Below are 22,534 nucleotides of genomic sequence, written 5' to 3' on the forward strand. Positions count from 1 at the left end.
AAGCAAGGGGGCCGGCTGTGGCCTACTGGGGTGATGAGCGTCCCGACCTGGTCAACGGGGGGTGGGGCGTTCCATTGGGTTGGCGACGGCAAGTGAGTGAGCCCTGCGGCTGACCCTGTCGCCTAGGGTGCGAAGTGTGGTTTGACGACAGGAGAAGACATGCCGACCCTCTTCTGGCGGTGGGCATTGGTCGGTTCAGGGGGGGCCAAGACGACTTCAGACATCCCTTCAGAATTTGCCCCCCCGCAGATCGAGCCGTGCTGCAGTCAGGACTCAGGACACGGGCCCTTGAACATTGGATGGATGGGGGCCTGTGGAAGTGAAGTGCTCGAAAAAGATACAGGAAAGCCGTTTTGATAGGGCCGGGGATACCACCTTCCCAACAGGGCCCAGGAAACCATTAAAACGCCACAATGCGCTCTGGGCAAGAGAGTGAGTGCCTCCGCCACTCTCGGTAGACGCGCCACAATCAAGTCCGTGGGATATTGAGCCCCTTGGTTGGCTGTTCCTCCACATGTCTCTGTCGTGGCGTCCATATCACTTTGCCTCCCGGTATTTCTCGAAGACATGGACTTTTTGCATCGCTTTTTCTTGCTTTCGTTTTCTCCTGATCTTCCTCATTGATACACGTTCCAGACGTTGGGGGGGCGAAAAACCAAAAAAAAAAAACGGGGTGGGAAACGCACTTGTGAGAGGTTGTCTGACTGACGAATCTCCTTTGAGCATCTGAGCACGTGGGTGACTGTCGGCCCTTCGAAGGCTACTTGCCAAAACACGCCATCGCGGACGGGAGGATCTTCCCCCAATTTCACGTGTCAGCGAAATCTTACCCATGGATGGGGAAAAGGATGCTGCTCGGGACGAAAGGGAGACATGTGGAGGATGAAGAAGTGGAAAGGTTGACCGTCGTCGTGAGGGAAGTTATGTAATCTCGCTTAACTTAGATCACGTGAATTAAAGTTCGCTCCCCTTGAAGGGGAAACATCGAGTGTGAGCCCGAAAGTGTCGTTAACGGGTAAGGACACGGTATGTTGTCATGGTAGCGGAACAGCCAAACATAATTCCCACAAAGGCAGAAAGGGAAAGGAGTGCCAGCATCTCCCCCGTCATCCCAATCTTTTTCCTACACAAGCCAGCTCGTCCCCTCCCCCGGGAAGCGCAACAAATCTGCAAGATGGAAGACGGAAACGTGGAGCCAAGCTGTTCTGCCGATGCAGGAACAATCGTAGAATAGTTCTGGAACCGCCCACGGAGCGAGGAGGATAGAATAGCCGAATTCCAGTGTCAATCCCACCTCTCCTGGTCCCGCTACGCCACGTCCCCCACTCCCAGCCCTACCCATACTGGTATCAACCACCGCTGGTGCTATCTCCCCTTTTGACGAGTCTTTGAGTCATTTGCCTTTATTACAGGTGATGGCCTAACACCTGCTCAAAATCCGAGATGTGATTGGTGACAACCTCCATTATAATTGACCGGAATGTCTTGGCCAAACCTGGGCCAGCGTTGGTGAACAGCAGATGCGGAATTTCCTCTTACCAAGGCACGAGCCCCATCGCATCCCTGCCTTCAATGCCATCTCCCAACTCCCTTCAGTTATGTAGTCGCTTATCTGCAGGTCACGTGCAACATAGCTCGCCCCCTGAATGGGAAACATACGACCTAATGCTCGAGAAACCGCGTAAGGATTACAAAGAGTTGGAGTTGGGTGGCGCATCGTATTGTTTACGGAAAGCCGTAAGGATCAAAAGACCAAGTGAGCTTACGACTTATGACTTACGACTCAGCACGGGCTCACCCTACCAAAAATCGCAACCCACATACCACGCCCACATACCACGCCCCCTCTCCCTGTGCCTCTATTACTACTTACAATATTTACTCTCTTTAATTCTTCTCTCACTCTCTCTATAAGTATAATAGTAGGAGAGGGGGGGTATAGGGGGAAAGGGGGGTAAGGGTAAGGAGGGGACCTTGCTAAAAATTTACATTGCAAAGTATTAAATTTTTAGTACTTATAGCTTCTAATTTAGCAATTGTTGCCCTAAAATTTAGCAATAAGCAGCCTATAATTATAAAGCTTCCTTCTCCTCGCGACTCGCATGCCCAAAGCTTCACTTTTCACTTTTCATAACTTGCTCGCTCGCCCTCCTCACCCCTCTCTCTTATATATATTCGCATAAATAAAAATTAAATTAAAGAGAGAGTAATATTTTTAAGTAGTAATAGTAAAGGCACAGGGAGAGGGGGCGTAGTATGTGGGCGATTTTTGGTGGGGTGAAGCATGCGAGTGCCGAGTCGTAAGTCATAAGTCGTAAGTTCACTTGGTCTTTTGAATCACATACAGAACAAACAATGTCACCACGAGAGGCCATAGGGTGAGTTTTTACGCATGTTGCTAAGAGGAACCTGTCCTCGCAAGAAATTTTACAAGCAATAGCAAAGGTTTCTGCTCAATAGGCTTCTTAGCCGGTTCTCATATTATCCGCAAGAACTATGTTGAAGGTTGCTAGCAACCTCACTTGATGGGTTCTTGTTCCAATACACTGACCGTTCATTCGTAAACTCTGGAGACTTTTGAGCCTCTTCATCATCTAGGTGAATCGAGGAGTTGACCTCTTTCGATGGCGGCTCTGGAAAGTCCAAGGAAACGTCCGACATTGTGGAATTGTCGCATGAGTGAGGTTTTTCTTTCTCTCCTATTTCACATTTTAGCCAAGCCTTGAGAGTGTTCGTAGAAGGTGGAGATCTACTTACCCTGACAGAGGCGTGTAAAGAATGCGGTCACTGCTGGAAGCCATGTGAGAAGTGCAACAACTTGCCCAAAACCCCATGTTGAACTTGACCAGTCACTCCCTGCCATTATAAACATGGCTTCGCGCAAATTTCGGAGCAGCGCGACATGAAACCATGCCATCGCGATGGGAATTAATGACACGACGGTGACGTAAATCTTCCGTCGCTTGGTTAAGAGCTGAACCTCGAAGCTTGGCGTGTAGACAGAATATAGAATACAAAAAAAGACAAAAAGCATCATCGCGTAGGTTGCCGAAGACATCCGCTGATAGGTTTCTGCCGTGGGCCCGTTTGAGAGAGCATTGAGCTGATTTTGGAGGCATACTTGGTCCTTCATTCCGGTTTGACCAGTTGTCGCAAAAGTGATGAGTTCGGGTATGAACAAGAGCATGAAGCTGCAAAAAGAGCAGAGAGTAATAGGCAGACTTTTTTTTCGGACGACTTCATGCTTCGTTATCAAAAGCAATTCGAGGAAGTTGAAGAATGACGTGACAACGATTATTTCGGAAGCATACGCGCTGTACTGACTCCAGTCCGTGCCGAACCGTAATAACAGATTGGCCAAAGGAAGGCTGAGCAAATAGTACATGGCACCATCTAGGAGGTTCCCTGAGGCATGTTGAAATGAACTCAAAATCCTTCCAGGAATCTTTCCCCAACCACGCAAGCAGGAAAATTCGAAGGACAGCCAAAGGATAGATACCAGTGCGGTCTCGAACAGATATATGGCAAAGACCTGAAGACTTCTGTTAGTAAAATCAAACTGGCTCAGGTTGATACTTACCCCGATGCCATCAAGGTCAGGAATCCCACTGAAACCCGCTGCGCGACACACTTGCGGTCGACAAGCGTCGAATACGGAGCGTGCAAACTCAGTAACGTTCGATACATCGGAATGAACAAAGATATTTTGGTACCACCGAACAACTGCTCCATCAATGAAGCCGGAGTAGGTTGCTGGTATCATCCCAGGCCCGAGCTTGCCTAGGTCGAGCATGGGATTTAATGGAACCAAAAAGGTTTTCCAGAATTGGACCTCTTCTTTGGAATATTGTGGACAGTGATAATCCAAGAGGGAACTATCCAACTGATTGATAGCCGTATCATTCAAAGTAAGTAAGAAAGGGACCGTGGCGCTACAATTGCTAGTAAGGTTGAAATCTGACAGTTTGATTGTGAACATTTCCGGCCCGACGCAGGCTGAATATATTTCCCACAACGCACGCTGGTACCAGGTGATGTTTACAAAGGTCCAGTTGTACGAACTCAAGCCGTTCGGGTTGACTGCCATAGAAAGATTGGCTCCATTTATCCACAGCGTTGACATTTCCGCTTGCAAAATGTTGAGGACAGCTGAATTGTCCGTGTATTGTGTAGGAAGTGCAGCCTGAAGGAAATCGAGATTTAAAGTGCTGTTGCCGTATGGCTTATAGGCATAAGTGTTATCGCGATGGGTGGGGCGACTAGTGTTCAGGGCTGTTGAATTCAACACTCTCCAGTATTGCGAAGGGTTGTTGACATCATACCAGTCCATGGCAATCGTGCAATTCGTGGCGAAATTGAGGCCGATGACGATATTTGCTGCGTTGAGAGCAACATCTGTGAGGTTCACATCCATAGTAGGTAGAATGGTCGGCCAATGAGCCAAAGACAACTACCATGATGTAAAAACAGAAATGGAGGTGGAAACAAGCTGCTAAGCCCTGAGTTGGACGCTGCCGCCATATTTAACCATCTGACAATTCCTGTGGAACGGAAGGTTGTCGTACAAGAGATGGGATTCTTTTTAAAATAGCTTGATAACTGCTGCAACAGTGACGACGCACGAAACTGACGCAACCATTATGAAAGCCATTTTTTATGTATTGGATCTCAGAGATGAAGTGAATTGCATAGTTAAACTCATATGCTACACTCTTACGCAATTCTATTTCCGTCAAGAAGCGATGCCGCGTGGATGGACTGGGCTTGACAAATGCCATATCGAGGCTTTGCTCGGCCAAGCGCTTGCTGCAACATTCTGGTAGGTAGGATCAGTAGAATGGCCCTACAGATCGAATTGAAGTATTGAGAAGGGCTGAGTTGGTGGGCTGCATAACTGCCCGCAGTGTCTCAGCCTTACGAGAAAAACATTATTCTGTGGAGTTCACACTCACCTGCTAAGCTGCTTTCACTATGTTGCTACAAAGATACTACATCATTGGGAATTAATTCTTCCTCGCCTTAAATATCAAGTTGCTTTGTGAAGACTTCTAATAATTTTAGGATTTCTATTCTCAACAGGACTAAAACTCTCGCTTCGTTGTTAGCTGAGTTTGAACATAAAAGGGGGTATTTTTAGGTAGAGACGGATTTGAGAACAAGGTGCACACAGAACAACACATGGATGGCATGGCAGAAACAACCTGTAAAAATATGTAGCTACATAAGTTCCTTTCACGCCGGAGAAGTAATCCCTAAGATTACTCCCATCCAAGTTAACTCAGCCATCGAGCTAAAAGGTTGAACATAGTTTCGGGGGCAAACAAGTCAAGCCCATCAATAAGTCCAGTTTCAAAGTTTAAATCCGTTCGCTGTCATGAACGGTCACCCCGACAAGCGGGTAGGTCTGAATGAAGGCTGTTCCCGTTAACGGCGGTAAGGGCCATGCACCCGGCCTGTATTACCACCTGGAGTTTCAGGCTTGGCACTGCTGGGCCATTAGAGGACAGCAGACTGAGGACTTGATTTAAAGGCTCAGATCAAGCACCCACCGAGTGCGTGTTGTGTCTATTTTGAAGTATATGCTATTTTCGGCGCTGTCGTTTAGATGTGTCTGGTGAAGGAGGCTGTTTCGCTAATGTCAAATGCTTACTTTCAAAACTTTAAAATTTCCATCGAACGAGCAGACGCAACATTAGAAAAATAATGAACGGGTAAATTACGAAGCATTCAATTTCTTAATACTATTAACTGGAGGATTGATTGACAAGGGAGTGTTTATGTTTTGAGGTGTTACGAGTGAGTGTTGGAAGTAAGTGACATATTTAGTATTCCCCTCTTGGAGAGAAAGGGGTGCGTGTGCGGGGTACACACTTGCCTCTTGAAACGATTCAAGAAGAAATGAGAGACAACAAATAAGCTCGATGTTTGTATTGTTATTACATCCTGTTAAAAGCACCACTTCCTCAACAAACATTATTTATGCGAATGTTTCTCATGCACATGAACGAATATGCTTACTTCACCTTCAACACAAAGAAATGAGTTCCCAGATCTCTGGTACTCTCTTCATCCAACCCCACGCCACTCACAAACAGAACTTCAAGGCGCTATTCATCCCTCAATTCAAATCCTAAAAGGCCGTCAGCTCAAGGTCTTTCTCCCACACACAGGTGAATCGCTTACTCGTCCTGGTACTCGTGAGAAACGTATTCTTAGCTTATAAATGATCTCCGTGACTGTAACCGTAACTAATTCCGGAGGAGGACGACCCCAGAAAGCTAAGTTTGCGAGAAGGCCGGTAGGTTGGGCACCGGCGCAGTCGGCTGTCTTTTGCGAACGCTTCTTCCAGAAGGTGTGGAAGGGGAGAGCGAGGGCTGCGTTGAGCTCGGTTTGTTGGGGGCACTAGCTGCTATAGGGTCCATTGGGGCCGCCATCCGTGATTTCGGGCTCAAAGTCGTCAATTTCAGTGTCCCATTTGACTTTTGGGGCGGCGTCTCGTTTGTTGAACGAGTTCTCCTCATATGACTAGCTGTCGCCGACATCAGTGGTTTTCAACTTCGATTTCAAAGCCGTCAGTACTCTCTTCATCTTGGGGTTCGGCGGCCCGTTTGCTATACCATGTTGTGCGCGGGGAATACGCTGTTGTTGGGTGGCGATGGCGGGATGTTGCGTACACCGTGGTGGTGACTGTCTCGTCATCATAGCCGTAGTCGGCGGTCGTGGATGCGGGTTACCATCATCCTCACCAGTCATATATAGTGGGCATGGGATCGGGGCTAGGTACTCTGTGGTGGTGAAGGGATTAAGCCAGACCTGGTACTTGCGCTTTGCCCCAGCCCCCCATCCGCCATAATCTCCATCACCGGTACTCGTGTCGTCTCCGTTATCATCTATGTCTGTGGTGATATACACAGTAGTGGGCTTGGCCTGTGTGTCAAATATTGTGATTCTAGATGGAGTACCAAAGACAGTAGTTGTTGGGTTCCTCGTATTGGTCGTCTTCTTCTCTGTCGCTGTCGGTGGTAACCCCATTATAATAATTGGTAGTAAGGGATATTTTGGGTCACTGTGGCATAGACTCGCGAATTGGCCTTTGCCGTGGTTTTAACTGTGCCAACGGGCTTTGGCGCAGTCAAGGTGACATTGAGCGTGTAGTTGTTTACATAGTATAAGCCATAATAAATTATTATTAATAATTACCGATTAGTAATTATTAGAGGCCAATGAATAAATAGTTAATAGTAATTAATAATACTATTAATAAAAGTGGGCCCAATTACTAAGCAAGCCTTATTATTTCTTTGTCTAATAAAACATGTCTAGTACCAAGTATTATAGCTAAGTAATATATACTTGCTTAATAATTTTAGCTATAATACCTGGTACTAGACATGTCTTATTAGATAAAAAAATAAGAATATTTAGCTTTCTAGTTTAATAATAAACTAATTAATATAAAGATTAATATAAAGAAATTATTATAAGTATAATATTATATTTAATAATAATATACTAATAATTACTTTAGTATTATAAAGTAAGTAACTAGAATTAATTTATTCTTAAAATACAGGAATTTATTTGCTTTATCTAAAACCCTAATATAGAATTAGTTTAGAATATTAGTTTATTATTATATTATTTTCCGGTCTAATAAGATATTATTATATAACTAGTATATATTTCTCAAAATAGCTTTAGCTATAAGTAAAATTCGAATAAGATTAGAATTCTCGGTATTTTTACTAGTTATATTAAGTGCTTTCTTTAAGGCAATTTAGGGCCTGTTTTATAAATCTCGAATACTAGTATTTATTAGTAATTAAATACTAGATTTTAATTATTATAAAAATAAATATTTCGCACTTTTTTATATACTAGTAATTATTACTTTTATACAAATTCTAGTTTTTTTTAAAAATTATTTATAATTAGTAATTCTAAAAATACTAGCTTTTAAATATTAGCTTTTTGCTTTTTCTAATTATTTTTATAATATTTACTAAAATATAATATCTTAATTATTATATAATTTTTATTATAAATTCTTTCTTAATAAGAAAGCTATAATAAAGTAATTAATTACTTTTGCCTTAGAAAAGAAATAAATATTAGGCTATAATATCTTATAATTATAAAAAGTAATTACTAAAAAAATATAGTCCTTAAAATTTAAGATTATTAAAGATTATTTTAAGACTTTTATAATTATAATAATTATTAACTTTTTATATTTTATAATATATTTTTAAATTTTTAAATACTAGTAATTAAAAGACATATATTTATATAAAACGGGCCCTTATATAATTTCTAGATTTCCTTATTTTTTAATATAATTATATGAAATAAATATATTAACTAGTTAAATTAAAAAACTTGCTTACTCTTTAATATTACTCTTTATATTCCTATAATTCTTCTCAAACCTAATATATAAATTATTTTTATATTATATTAAGGGTATTATATTATTAAAAAAGCTCATTTATTAGAAATCTTTTAATATATAGCTATTATAAAGTAATTAATACTATTACTAGTAATAAAGTAGGTTTATAGCTAGTAGTTTTGCTATAATAAAGTTACTATATATTTCTTTATTTTCCGATTATAAATATATATAATACTATATTTGAGATAAGTAAATTATAAGAAAAGTTTTATAAAGCAGATACTAGAACCTATTATATACTTTCAGATAATCTAATAAGAGACCCCTATTTCCAGGCTTTTATATATATAGCTCTTAAGATATTTTCAGAAGTAATACTTGAATATATATTAGGTGAGTCTTAAGTATCTAGCTAATAATATAATGGGTTTGAGCTTATAGATATTATTTAATACTAGTAGTACTAGAAATAATATTTGTCTAGTATTATATATAGATTACTTTCTAGTATAATGAGTTATAAACGAGCTTGCTATTTATCTTAAATAAAAATAATATAAGACAGAGTGCCCGAGTACGGGTTATAATACTAGATAATATAAAAAAATAAAAATTATTTCTTATTAAAATATTTCTTAATAGAATCTAGAGAAGTACTAAAGAAGAACAGACTAGTATAATGCGCGTGTATTTGTTTTCTAGTAGAAAATCGCTATTATATAAGTAGTAGGGCAAATAAAGGTAGTAATACTTATAGTTATATTAATAATATAAAGTAGAGTTTAATAGCTAAATTTGATTAATAATATTACTTATACCCTCAGTGCTATTATTGGAATCTTATATAATACTAAGTTCTTGCGCATGTCCAATGCAGAACTCTGGAACTACGTCCCAATACACAAGGCAAAACATTCCCACTCGTTGGTAAACTTCTTCTTCTTCTGAGGTTTTAACAAGCAGTAACCCGTAGATAGCCTCGTGCACTACATCGACAGCCCTAAGCTGTTCATGTGGCGATGATAAAGATAGGCTACCCTTTTCTGACGGGTTTGTTTCCACTCTCGAAGCTTCTCCTTTAGACAGATCTCTTGCCTCAGATGAGCCTTGTTCATCTGGTAAATCTTCCTCCCGTAAATATCCTCTGTCTAACGAATATTCTTTCTCTCCTGAATATCCTCCGTCTGACGAATCTTCTTCCTCGGAGAAATCGTCATCTTCCAACGGCGCTTCGATTGCCAAAATTTCTTTCAACAGACAGACACAGCATAAATCATCCAGAGCAATGCCTCGCATATCCAGACTACAGTATAGCTTCTGGTCAAAATGAGTACCGTAATCCGCCTTGATGTTCATTCCCGGCTCCGCAATGATGTCCAGATCCCGATGTTGGACAAGGCAAAACAAGTTTCCATAAAGCTTAATCTCCCCGGACTTGACTTGGCCGGTAGGAGCAGATGGTATTGTGGAGGTTGCTACATCAAGAAGGATCGCCAAGTTTTCAGGCTTGGGGTATACAGTACCCTCAAGGTCTGTACGATGGGATTCCTGGGAAGTACACAAACTCACCACTCTGCCTATAACAGATGCCCAAGACCAAGTTGGTGCTATGTACGGAGCTGATGATGCTAGGACTAGATTTTCCGTTGCTGCGTGCCGCAAGGATCTGTGCCAAAGCAAGCTCCGAGGTAGCGCATGCCGCCAGTGACCGGCAAAGTACGTATTGCAGTTCAGATTGTGAATTGCAGCATAGCGATTTGCAACGCCAGAAAGTGCAATCAGTTTATCTTTGGGCTTGGTTAGATCGCAGGCCGTGTAAGAAAAGATTATAGAGTCCCAAGTGCTCTCCATTCGAGATTTATGATCTTGGCGAACTTCGGAAGGGATTGAAGGCGATACCATGCGTTTTACAGACCCAAAAGTCATCCCTATTCCCAAGGGGATAGTTTCACAGGCTTGCAAAGAATCGCATTCCCAATAGAGCTGATCCGTACCAAGATGTATGATGCGCGGCGCCAAAAGTCGCTCTTGAAAGACCCATCCACGCTTGAGTAGTGCTGAGCTGTCCAGTCTGTGATGGAAAGTCCAGTTGTCGACCAGGTTGTGTTCTTTGCTACATGTAATTTTATGTTTGTTCTTGGAATCCCACTCCAATCTGAACCTGGGGCATGAGATGGTTTCAGGGTGTCTGTAATGAAAAATGCTGTAATTGGTATCTTCTGATCCTGTAGCTGATATGTTGCAGTATGCGTGCCTGTATACTTGGTCCATTCGGTTCGATTCGCATGCCCAATCATCAGCGCTGCCCTGGCCAGACTGAATTATGCAAAGCGAGTCAATCCATAGATACCGAAGTCCAAGTTGCTTGGTGGCTAAAAGAGCATCTTGGAAGGTTTGGGGAAGACTGGATCGTATAAATCCATTCTTAAACTCTGAAAGAGTGTCTGAAGACACAGTGGTAGGGGTGCTGCCGCCCCATCTGTGGCTCAATGTCGCATATCCCCCAGCCATCAATGAATCACTAGAAACCAAAAGACGAGGTCTATCCAGGTATGCTCCTCGATCCCCAATATCAATCAGCCGGGTTGGATAACAATAGCTTGTATCACTTGCCACCAGATTCGGGCAGTTCTGATGGTTTTGTATACAGTTGCGGATCCAATAACCTATAAGCTCCCAGCATTCATTCGAATTTGTATTCCACGAACTTGGTGTATAAGTAGCCAATTCATCGATTATGTCTCTGGAGGGAAGTCTCGACACTGTAGGATACCCAGTAAGTTGCATTGCATTTCAGTTCGGTGGGGCTTCATACAATCCTCTTTGACGCTCAAATAAAAATGACCAAATGATTCTTCATGGACCTTGATCTCTAGATTGCACTCAGAAGCAGTGCTATAATCGAAGATTATGTATGATATGTCCAATTTCTTATCCCATAGGAATGAATCCTTCATTAGCAAAGCAGGATAAGCATTACCGAGGGCGGCGCCTAAAATGCGCTCACATATCGGACAGTGAATTGCCGCTGCCTCGTATAGCTTCGAGAAAGTTATAGAATAATGGGTTTGGGGCCAGTGCCATTTACCATGCTGGTAGATTAAGCTGGTGCTTCGTGGTGTTCGAAATATAGCCAAACAGGCTTCACAAAGCATTTTGATGGGTCAGAGAAGTGGCTACGTGTAGGGCTGGGGAGATGACACGATATGAGGTTGACAGGTAGCTTTTACTAGCTAGGACCATGTGGTGGTCGTTGTGAGACCCTTAATAGCGTTGTTGATACTGGTTTTAGTTGAGATACCGGTATGTTAAGAGCAATAAGAGGGTGCTCGGTGACCTAGGAGCTAAGGCTTTGCGGAGGGCCGAAGAAGCGATTACTCTTCGTCTCCTTACCTAATCGAAATTACTTGAGGCTCCGAGGTCGGTTCAACTGCATTCGACCTCCCTCCTTGCCTCCTTATAGGGCCATGTTCGTGCCGTTACGTAAGAGGCTCGCGGATTGCGTGATTATCTCTATCCCCACCCCACCCCACCTCATTTCTATCTAATCTCTGTCGCCTGAGGTTAAACTCTCTTTTACACCTGAGTAAGATACGGCCTTAAAGACCTCGGGAGAGGAGAGGAGAAAGGAAGAGGTAATCACAGGCTCGGCAAAAATACCTGAGGCATTTAATACCGGTATTAATTCTAATAATATTATTCAGGTATTACTAAGCATTGATACTATCAATACCGGAATCGATTCCTTATACCGCTTTCTACCCCGCACGCTTCAATTTTTACTCTCTTTACTTCTCTCATCTTATATCAGAATTCTATTTGGATTATACTCTCAAAATGTCTTTCTTGCATACACTAGACTCTTCCTTTATAGCTTCTGCTTTAGTAGAGCTAGAATTAACTATAACTTTCCAGAGCCGAAAATAGAGAGCCGCTATTTGAAAGCATTATTATAAACTTACTAAGAAAGAGAACCAAACTAACCTTTACTATATTTATTATATTAATTTAACGAGATTACTATATAATACTTCTATTTTAGAGAATATAAAGAAGTATATAAAATTACTATTAAATATACTTTAAATAAAAATTAAGTAATAATTGATTTGTAATTAAAGTAATATTATTATTAAGCTACTAAATTAAGTAAGTAAAAAGAGCTTAATATCGAGATCTCGAAAGCCTATCTAAATATCTTAATTATTATAAAAGCCTTAATTACTTTTATTATTATATAAATTTATTTTATACTCTTATTAAATAACTAAAGTTTTATATTTTTTACTAAATACTTAATTAAGCTATTAAGGGCAAGATTATAACTTCTTATTTAGGAATTACTAGCTTAGTTAAAAAAGCTTAAAAGTAGTACTAAAATACTATATAATAAGTTCTTTAGATTATATCTATACTTATTTATATTTTTTAAAATATTTAAATCTCTCTAAATTAATTTCTTTTACTTATAATTTATAGCTATTTTATTAAATATAATAGAAAGTAATAAAAGGCTCTTTTTACTTTAAAAAAATTCTCTAGTTATAGCTTAAAGGCTCAAATAGTAATTCTTTGGCTAGTTCTTTAAAATTATAATATTATTTATAAGCTTAAAGCTATTATAAGCAATAATGCCTTTATAAATAATATTTTTTATTAATTAGTTTAAAAGAAGTTCAAGAATAAGCTTAGCTTAAATTAAAAGGCAAATTACTAATATATTTATTATTTGAGCTATATTATTAATTTAAAGAGCCTTAATTTATATAATAAGTAAAAATAAGCTAGAGTTTTTAATTTTATAGAAGTAATAAGAACTTAATTTAAATTAAGAAATTCTTTTAGCTAAATATATAATATTATAATTTATATTTATAAATTAGCTACAAAAATAAAGAAGTTTTATATATTTATAAAAAGACTAATTTTAATAAATAATTATATAAAATAGAATAGCTAGTATTAAATATTTTATATATTATTTAATTTAAAGCCTATAATAAAAAGATATTATTAAAATTATAAAAGAAGCTTAAAAAAAATATCTTAATTTCTAAAGATTAGAAAAAGCTTTATATAATTCAGAAATTCCTTGAATTCTTTTTTCTATTTATATAATTATACTAATTTTAATAGGCCAAAAACAAAAAAAGTAAAGAAATAAAAAAAAGGAACTTTCTTTATTAAATTAAAGTAATATATAAAGTTTTAAATAATTATTATATATGAGCTAATATATTTCTAGTTTATATTATTATATTAATTTTAAATTCTTGTAATTATATAAGATATATTAAAATATATTAATTAAAGAAATAATTAAAGCCAGTTTTAGCTAAAAAATTAAAAAGCTTTAAAGGAAATATAAGAAAAGCACTATTATTATATTTATTTTACTAGCTTTTTTATATAATAGCTTATTTTATAAAATATTAAAACTTAATATATATAATTATATTACCTTATTTCTTATAATAAGAGCTCGGTTTATAAGTTAAAACAAGTTTAAGAACTATAATTTATTAAAATTATATAATTCTAATAAAAAGAGAACTCTTATATAATAATACTAGAATATATAAAAATAATATTAGTTAAAGCTCTTTTTTATAACTATTAATATACTTTTAACTTTATTAATAAATAATAAAACAAAAAGTATATTTTTAAGGAAATATTATATTATAAGCTAAAATAAGATATAATTTAAATTAGAAATAATTAAGATATAAAAGTATTTAAAGTATTAAAAGAAAAGTGAAATTTTAAATACTTTTTTTTTAAACTAGCTAAAAAGAAATTTAAAAAAAGAGCAAATATTAAAAGCTTAATATAATTTATTAAATATTATATAAAAGCCAGGTAATTAAATAATATAAAAAAGTAGTTTTATTTACTTATAATAAAAAAGAAATATATTAGCTAAATAAAGTTCAGGTCTTAAAATCCGGCTATTTTCTATTATTACTCTTTTCTTTATTATTATTAATATCTTATATATTATATTAGATTATATAACTATAATAAATATAATTATTATATACTTTATATTACTTTTCTTTAAAAACCCTTAAATATTTCTTAAAAATACCTTAAATATTTTAGTAAATAATATAAGAAATACGAATATTAACTTGACTATTATATTACTTTATATAAATTATATAAAAAAAAAAGTAAAGCACGTGCCTTTATTTTATATATATTTTAATATAAGTATAATTTTTTTAATTACTATTTTTTTAATTACTATTTATTTAATTACTATTTATTTAATTACTATTTATTTAATTATTTTATATTTTTATATTTAATAATATTCTTAAGCTTATAAGTAATATATTATATTAGATATTACTAATTCTTAGGCTTTTTTCTGGACTTTATAAAAGAGATAAAGATTAGTTCTATATTAAATTTAATACTATAATTTTATAACTTACGAATTTATTCTATTATTTTATTAACTACTAATAAATATCTTATAAGCTAATCTTTTTATTCTTAAAAAAAGTAGTTTAATAAGTAATTATATTTCGAAATCTATAAAATATATAACTTTTTATAAAAGCTATTTCTATAAAGGAAATTAACTAAATTAACTTTAATATAAGTAATAATAAAGACTTATCTAATACTTTTAACGGGGCTCTTTAGGAGCCTCTAAGAGCTAGTAATAATAATAAAAATAATCCCGGTAATAATTAAGATACCGAGATTAATACTCAAGTTACTATTACCTAAGCTATAAAATAAGGCTTATATACTAAAGTTAAAGTACTTTAATAAAAGCAAGAATTAGTAAATATAATTAATTAATATATCTTATAATTAGAATAATATAAGTATACTTTTCGGGATATCTTATAATTTACTATATTTTATAAAAACTTTATTTATAAGTTTATTTTATTTTCCTTAGTAATTCCTATTAGAGAACTTTCTAAAATAAGATTAGAACTTATCTTCTTTCCTAATATAATAAGTCTTAAAAATAATCTTAATACTATTTATCTAGAACTATTATATAATTTCCTAAAAATATATTTAAACTAAAAGAAGCTTCTTAAAATCCAAATACCTAACTTATATTATAGAAAGTTTCTTAAGAAATAGAAAATATTTATATTTTCCTAGAAAATAGTTTTTAGAATCTAATTTTAGATTTATAATAGAGACTTTTCTAGAGTTAATTTTATTATAAATGCCTTTAGAAACGAATCTTATAATACTTAGAAGGCTATAATAAAATAAATCCTATTATTATATAAGATTTATTAGAAGTAATTTAAGGCCTATTTATGTAATATATTTCAAGTATTTTAAACTTATTAGTAAAATACCTTTAAGAAACTTCGAGATCTTTATTAAAAAAATAGTAAGATAATTACTAAATTATATACTCGAATAATTAGTCTCGAAATTAACTAGAACTTATATTCTAAGAGAAATTAGATTCGGATTCTCGATATTATTTTATTTAACTATAAGATTTATTAGATATTAATATTAATATTTATTTTCTTAGGAAATAAGGTAATATCTATTTCCGAATAGCTTAAAAAGGCTCAAAAAGTAAAATATATTATTTATTCTAAATTAAGAAAAATAAAAATAAGGAAATCTAGTAAAATAACTTTATTTCTAAGAATTCTAATTTGGTAAATTCTAATTTAGTAAATTCTAATTTAGTAAATTCTAATTTATAAAGCTATTAAAAAAGAAAGAAAAAGTTCCGAAAATTATATAAGAAATCCTTAGGTAATATTTTAGCTTCTTTTAGGCTTTACTAGAATACTAGTTTTATTTTAGATATAGTTTATTAAACTTATAATTAGAAAAGACATTTTTTAGGAAATATAAAGTATTTCAAGTATAATAAATAGACTTAATAGAACTCTAATAAGACTAAAACTATAGAAAGATCAAGGTATTTATAAAAGCAAATTAATATTATTATTATAGAGAAATACTTTAAAAAAGATTCTCTTAAGAAATAAAGAAAAAAAAAGGCTAAATCTTAAATATTAATAATTTTGGCTATAATAAAAAAGATATATTACTTTATATAACTTTTTAAATAAATTAATATAACTAGAAATAGGTGTCTTAAAAATATATAATAGATTTAATAATACCGAATTAGATTATAACTTTCTTAATAATTATTAGATTTAAAGCCGGGGCTTTATTATTTTAGCTAAATATAATTAAGAATTTATAATCTTTTATAGAAATAAATTTAAGATCTATTAAATCTATAACCTTAAGATATTTATTATAGATAATTATAATAAAACGTATTTTTTTAAGCTTTAATTTCATAAATATAAGAATATTAGCTCTTATAGCCTCGTTTTTAGTATAGAATTTTATAAAGTAATTCTTATATAATATATAAATTATATTAAGAAATAATAGATATATATATTTATATAGCCTAATAATATTAAGATTCTAATATTAAAAGAGTTTAATAAAAAGCTTAATATATATTCTAAACTAATATTTCAAGTCTTATTTTTAACTAAAGGCAAATATAATTATTCTAGATAATAGGCTTTATATATATATAATAATTACTAGATTTCTATTTTATTATATAGTTCTAATAATATTAAATAGAAGTTTTTAATATAGTAAATTAATACTTTCCGGAAAAGAGTCTTAGAAATACTTATATATTTCCGGAATAATAAATACGAAAATTTCTTAGAGGTTTTTAATTCTAATAAAGCTTTAAAACTTTCTAATCCTAATAATATTAAATACTTTATTAATATAAATAATACGGTCTTATATAAACTCCTATATAAACTCTTATATAATCTATTAGAAATCTAAATAGAAATATTATATTTATATTTATAGAATATATTTTATAAATATTAAATAAGGCCTAATAAAAGCCTAATAAAAATGCCTATTCTTTTTATTTCTAAAAAGAATAAAAAACTATATCTTTATATTAATTATTATAAATTTAATTAAGTAATAATTAAGAATTAGTATTTATTTCCTCTTATTAATAAAACTTTTAATTAACTCTAAAAAGCCAAAATCTTTATAAAATTAAATCTTAAAAATATATATTATTAGATAAGAATTTATAGAAAATACAAGTAAAAAACGGCTTTTAGGACCTATTATAACTATTTTAAATATTTTATAATATCTTTTGAACTAACTAATATACTAGCTATATTTTAAATATATATTAATATTATATTTATAAAACTCCTGAATTATTTTATAGTTATTTATTTAGATAATATTTTTATTTATTCTTAAAATAAAAATAAATATTATAATTATATTTACTAAATACTTACTAGACTATATAAAAATAACCTGTTTTATAAACTTAGTAAATACGAATTTAATATTAAGGAAATCGAATTCTTGGCCTTTTTAATTAAAATAAAAAGTATTTAAGCGAATTCTAAATAGGTTTATAGTATTATTAAATAGCCAGAACCAAAATTATTTTATAAAATTCAAGTATTTCTTAGATTTACTAATTTCTATTACAGGTTTATTTATTATTACTTTCAGATAATTATAAACTTAATAAATCTTTTAAAAGAAATAGAAAAAGGCCGGAAATCCGGTTTCTTTATATAAATAAATAAAGTAGTTAAAAGCTTTTATTATAGTATTTATTCTAGTTTATTTTAATTCTTTTAAGAAGATTTATATTAAAACTAATATATCGAAATTTGTAATTACTAGTATTATTTTATAATAAGTTAATTCTGGTAATAGCCTAAAGAAATACTAATATCTAGTAATATTCTAATTCCAGAAACTTTCTAAAGCCAAATATAATTATAGTACTTATAATAGAAAGCTATTTGTAATTATTAAAGCCTTTAAATATTAGTATTATTATATTAAAGAATTCAGGTTTATAATTCAGGTTATTATAGACTATAATAATTTCTAATATTTTATAGAAATAAAATATCTAAAAAGCTATTAAATATATTAGATAATATATCTTATAATATATAATTTTAATATTATTTATTATAGAAATATCTTAAATCTAGTAAATAAATCTAGTAAAAAGCCTAATTATAAAACAGATTCTATTAATATAACTTGGCTTTTAATTTTTTAGAATAAGTTATAATTTAGAGGTTCTTATAAATATCTAAAAAGTCTTCTTTTTAAAATAAGTATTATTTAATACTTATTATATTTATAATAACTAAAGAGAAATATTTACTATAAAATAAATAAATAAATAATCTCATAAATTCCTTAATTATAAAATTAGTTAAAAAGTAAAATATAGAGAAATACCTTAAAAGCTCTATTATTATAGCTAAAATAATAGAAATATTTATAATTATATTATTTAATAGAATTAAAAACTCCTTAATTTCTCGAGTTTTTAAATTAGATAATTATAAATATCTAATTCCCCATATATAAATATATATAGCTATTAAAAGAGTTATAATACTAGCTTCTTTATCTAAATTCCTTTTAGATATTATTTAGGTAGTTTAAAGAAATAATTCTTAATATTAGAATATTTTAAAATAGAGACTTAATAAGAGAAATATAAAAAGAAAAGAAATTCAGAGAAATAATTCGGGCTTATTTAAATACTATTTAAGAATTATTATATCTAATAATCCCGCTTTATATTAAAAAATTATAAAGCTTTATTATAATAACCTAATAGCCGAATATTATAGAATAGAAAAAACTTTTAATCTTTTTAGAAAATTCTAGTATTAGAAAAATATAAAAAGAAATATTTATAAGTATTATTAAAAATATAATATTTACTAGAGAGTTAAGGCTAATAGGTATTTACTATATAGTTTATTTAATAGTTTATTATAGCCTAAAAGATTCTGGAATAAAATTACTAGAGATTTTATTATAGGTTTATTATTATATAAGAATCTAATAAAAGATTCTAATTTAATATAATTCTTATAATTATTAACTAGTAATTTAAAATAATAAAATATATTATATATTATAAAATAATTAAATTTTTTAGAGCTTACTAAAATTATATAAGAATATATTTTCTTAATTTTTAGCTTTTCTAATAAAATTATTTCTAATTAAAAAATAGTATTTACTAGCTAGTTCTAGTCTACTTTTTATTTCTATTTAATATATAAATAGTATTTAAATATAGTTTATTATTCTCAGATAAATAATTAAATAAAAAGGCAAAACCAAGCTCTAGAATATTATTTAAGATATTATTATAATACCTAAAAAAATAACTAGTTTAAAAAGATATCTTTTATAAAATTTGTATATAATAATTTAAAATATTAGATTTTATAAGATATATCTATTTTATATATATTATAGATATTATTTTTAATTTTTATAGAATTCTAAAAATAGAATTCTAAAAGAAATATTAGCTATATATAAAAGGCTAAAAACTTTTAAAATAAAATAGAAAAAGCTTAAGAATTTATAGTATTATATATAAAATAAGAAACCTATTATAATAAATACTAGTTAATTAAATATTATTTTAAAGAAATCTAGATAATACTATTAATAAAAAATATTAAATTTAAAACAGGAAATCTTAAGCTAATATATATAAGTCTATTTAAGGTTCTTAAATATATTAGTAATTTAGTATATAAATTAGAATTACTAAATATATATAATTATTTATATTTAATTTTCTATATTTCCCTTTTTAAAAAATATATAATAAAAAAAGATTAGAAGCTATATTTATATTTTTTCAGAGAATTTCTGAAATTAGTAAATAATAATAAAAAATAAGAATAGAAAATAGAAGCTATTATTAATTATTAATAAAATAATAAAAGCAAAAAGTAATAGTATTTAATTAAATAGAAAACTTGGCCTAAAAATTATAATATCTAGTTATTTGCTTTCTTTAATCTTAAAAATTCCAAGAAATTTCTGAAATTATATAACTAAAACTATAGCTTGAAATTCAAAACTATTTTTTAATAATTACTTAAAATTAAAAAGAATTCTAGACTATTAAGAAAAAGACTATTTAAAAAACAAGAACCTAAATAGCTAAAAAAGAGTCCGAAATAATAATAGAGATATTCTTTTTCTAGGGTTTTTTTATTTATAAAGGTTTTCTAGAATTTTATTAAAGCTTATAAGAATTTTATTAAGGCTTATAAGAATTATATTCAAATTATTAGAAAAAGATTTAGAATTAAGAAAGATTTATTATAGATAGACTAGCTATAGATATTTCAAATAAACAAATTCTAATTTCTATAAATTTCTAATTTTTAAAATAAGAATATTTAATACTAGTTTTATTTAGAACTTAATAAATAATTAAGTAATACTTTTCGGAATCCGCTTATCTTTTAATAGAATATAGTTATATTATAATAATATTAATATTAAAAATATTAAAATAAATAAAGAAGAAACCTATAATAATTATATATATCTTATAAAAAGCCCGAGCTTCTAAAATTAAATCCTAAATAACTATAAGTATTATATTATTAATAATTGAAATATTAGTAATAAACTATATAGGAATCTCGGTAATAATCTTAATAATAATCTTAATATTACGAGCCAGGCCTTTATATAAAGAAAACTAATAATTTAATTAACTAAATAAAGTTCTTTAAGAAAAAAAAAAAGAGAAAAGTAAAGAAAAGTAAAATTATATTTCTTAAAATATTCAAGTTCTTTAAATAATATATAATTATTCTATTAATCTAAAAAAGTATATTATATAATAAAAGCCAGGGCCTTTATTATATAACTTAGTAAAGGCTTCTAGCCAAGTATATAAATCGGATTTTAGTTTATTATATTATTTCCTTTCTCGTTTATAAATACCAATTCTATAAATATATAAATAAAGCTTCTTTTTACTAAATAACTTCTTTTTAAGCTTCTAATACCATTATTTCTTTAAATATAAAATATAGTTCTTATATAAAATATATATAATTCTTTTCTTTTATAAATAGCTTCTTTAAAAGCTTCTAATTATATCTTATATACTTTTTATTAAGAATCCGTTTAATTTCGTATTTGTTTTTATTACTTATAAGTTATAGTTATAATTATAAATTATTTTAGAACTAGCTTAATAGTAGATCTATTATAGCTAGTTAAAGTAATTTACTATAAAATATATTATATATTTCTAGAAAAGTATTAAGCTAAAAACTATAGCTTTCTATTATCTTAATTACTATATATTTAGTATAATTTATATTAAGCTTTTTAGTTAGTTTATTTATCCGGATATTCTAGAAATTAAATTAGACTTTATTTCTAATCTTAAATTCCGGGGCCTAATCTCTTTTCTAGTTTATTATTTCTTTTTAGAATTACTAGGCTATTACTATTATAGCTTATATATATTCTTATATATAATATTATCTACTATTTAAATAAATAATAGTTCTTTGCCTTTTTTATTAACTTTATTCTAGAGCTATACTAGCTTAATATAATATTTATAAAATAGGAAAAATAAGCTAATTTCTATAAATAAGATATTCCGGTTATTAATTACTAGCTTAATATATAATAAGAAAGTTATCTAGTTTATTTAATTATAGTTTATAAAAATATTAAAAAAAGTCTCAATTATCTAGTTTTTTTATTTTATAAACCCGTCTATTTTAGAATAATATATTATAAATAATTAATAAGTAATACCTAGTAGCTTATATATTCTAGTTTATAATACTCTTATAAATATTTCTCTAGTTAGAAACTATTACTTTCGGAAGCCTATATTAGTAATAATAGATTCTTGCAAACTATTTTATTATTATTTCTATTATAATACTTATTATAGCCTCGAGTATTACTTCTTTTTCTAGATAATTTATAATTATTATTATATTAGTATATTCTTTATTTAATAGAAGTTCTATTATAAAATTAATTAAGATTTCCTATTAGATTTAATTCGAGATAAGAAAAGGCTTTAGGAATTCCTAATAATAGTTTCTTTATATTTTATTTCTCTCGCAAGTATTATAGTTCTATATAAACTAATATATTTATTTTAATATATTTGGCTAAAAGAATTATTATATAAGAAAAGCGCTTATAATATCCCGTTCTAAATAGCTATACTAAATCGAGTTATGGGTTTATTAAATTAGC

The 22,534-nt window shown here is 30.4% G+C and overlaps 3 protein-coding genes across 3 annotated transcripts; all 3 read right to left on the reverse strand.

Annotated features, from left to right (window-relative positions):
- Positions 1 to 34: 34 nt before the first annotated feature.
- K444DRAFT_405961 (uncharacterized protein) lies at positions 35 to 912 on the reverse strand. Its single transcript, XM_024872561.1, has 2 exons — positions 687 to 912; positions 35 to 607 (listed from the first exon to the last, which is right to left on the reverse strand). The coding sequence occupies exons 1-2, from the start codon at positions 832 to 834 to the stop codon at positions 267 to 269; spliced, it is 489 nt and encodes a 162-aa protein (XP_024736457.1). The 5' UTR covers positions 835 to 912; the 3' UTR covers positions 35 to 266.
- A 1,569-nt stretch (positions 913 to 2,481) lies between these two features.
- On the reverse strand, positions 2,482 to 4,414 carry K444DRAFT_629963 (uncharacterized protein; the record flags this gene model as incomplete). The annotated part of the gene is made up of 3 exons (XM_024883131.1): positions 2,482 to 2,699; positions 2,758 to 3,532; positions 3,581 to 4,414. The coding sequence occupies 3 exons, from the start codon at positions 4,412 to 4,414 to the stop codon at positions 2,482 to 2,484; spliced, it is 1,827 nt and encodes a 608-aa protein (XP_024736458.1).
- A 4,821-nt stretch (positions 4,415 to 9,235) lies between these two features.
- K444DRAFT_629965 (HET-domain-containing protein) lies at positions 9,236 to 11,486 on the reverse strand (the record flags this gene model as incomplete). The annotated part of the gene is made up of 3 exons (XM_024883132.1): positions 9,236 to 11,157; positions 11,211 to 11,436; positions 11,484 to 11,486. 3 exons carry the CDS (start codon positions 11,484 to 11,486, stop codon positions 9,236 to 9,238), a joined length of 2,151 nt encoding a protein of 716 aa, XP_024736459.1.
- Between the last annotated feature and the right edge of the window lie 11,048 nt (positions 11,487 to 22,534).

Source organism: Hyaloscypha bicolor (assembly GCF_002865645.1).
Source record: "Hyaloscypha bicolor E unplaced genomic scaffold K444scaffold_83, whole genome shotgun sequence".
Taxonomy (NCBI): Eukaryota; Fungi; Ascomycota; class Leotiomycetes; order Helotiales; family Hyaloscyphaceae; genus Hyaloscypha; species Hyaloscypha bicolor.

Coding starts and splice junctions, on each gene's coding strand:
- K444DRAFT_405961 (XM_024872561.1), bottom strand. CDS start 834: ATGGGTAAGATTTCGCTGACACGTGAAATTGGGGGAAGATCCTCCCGT. Junction 608..686: donor AGTCAGACAACCTCTCACAA/GTGCGTTTCCCA, acceptor GAGGAAGATCAG/GAGAAAACGAAAGCAAGAAA.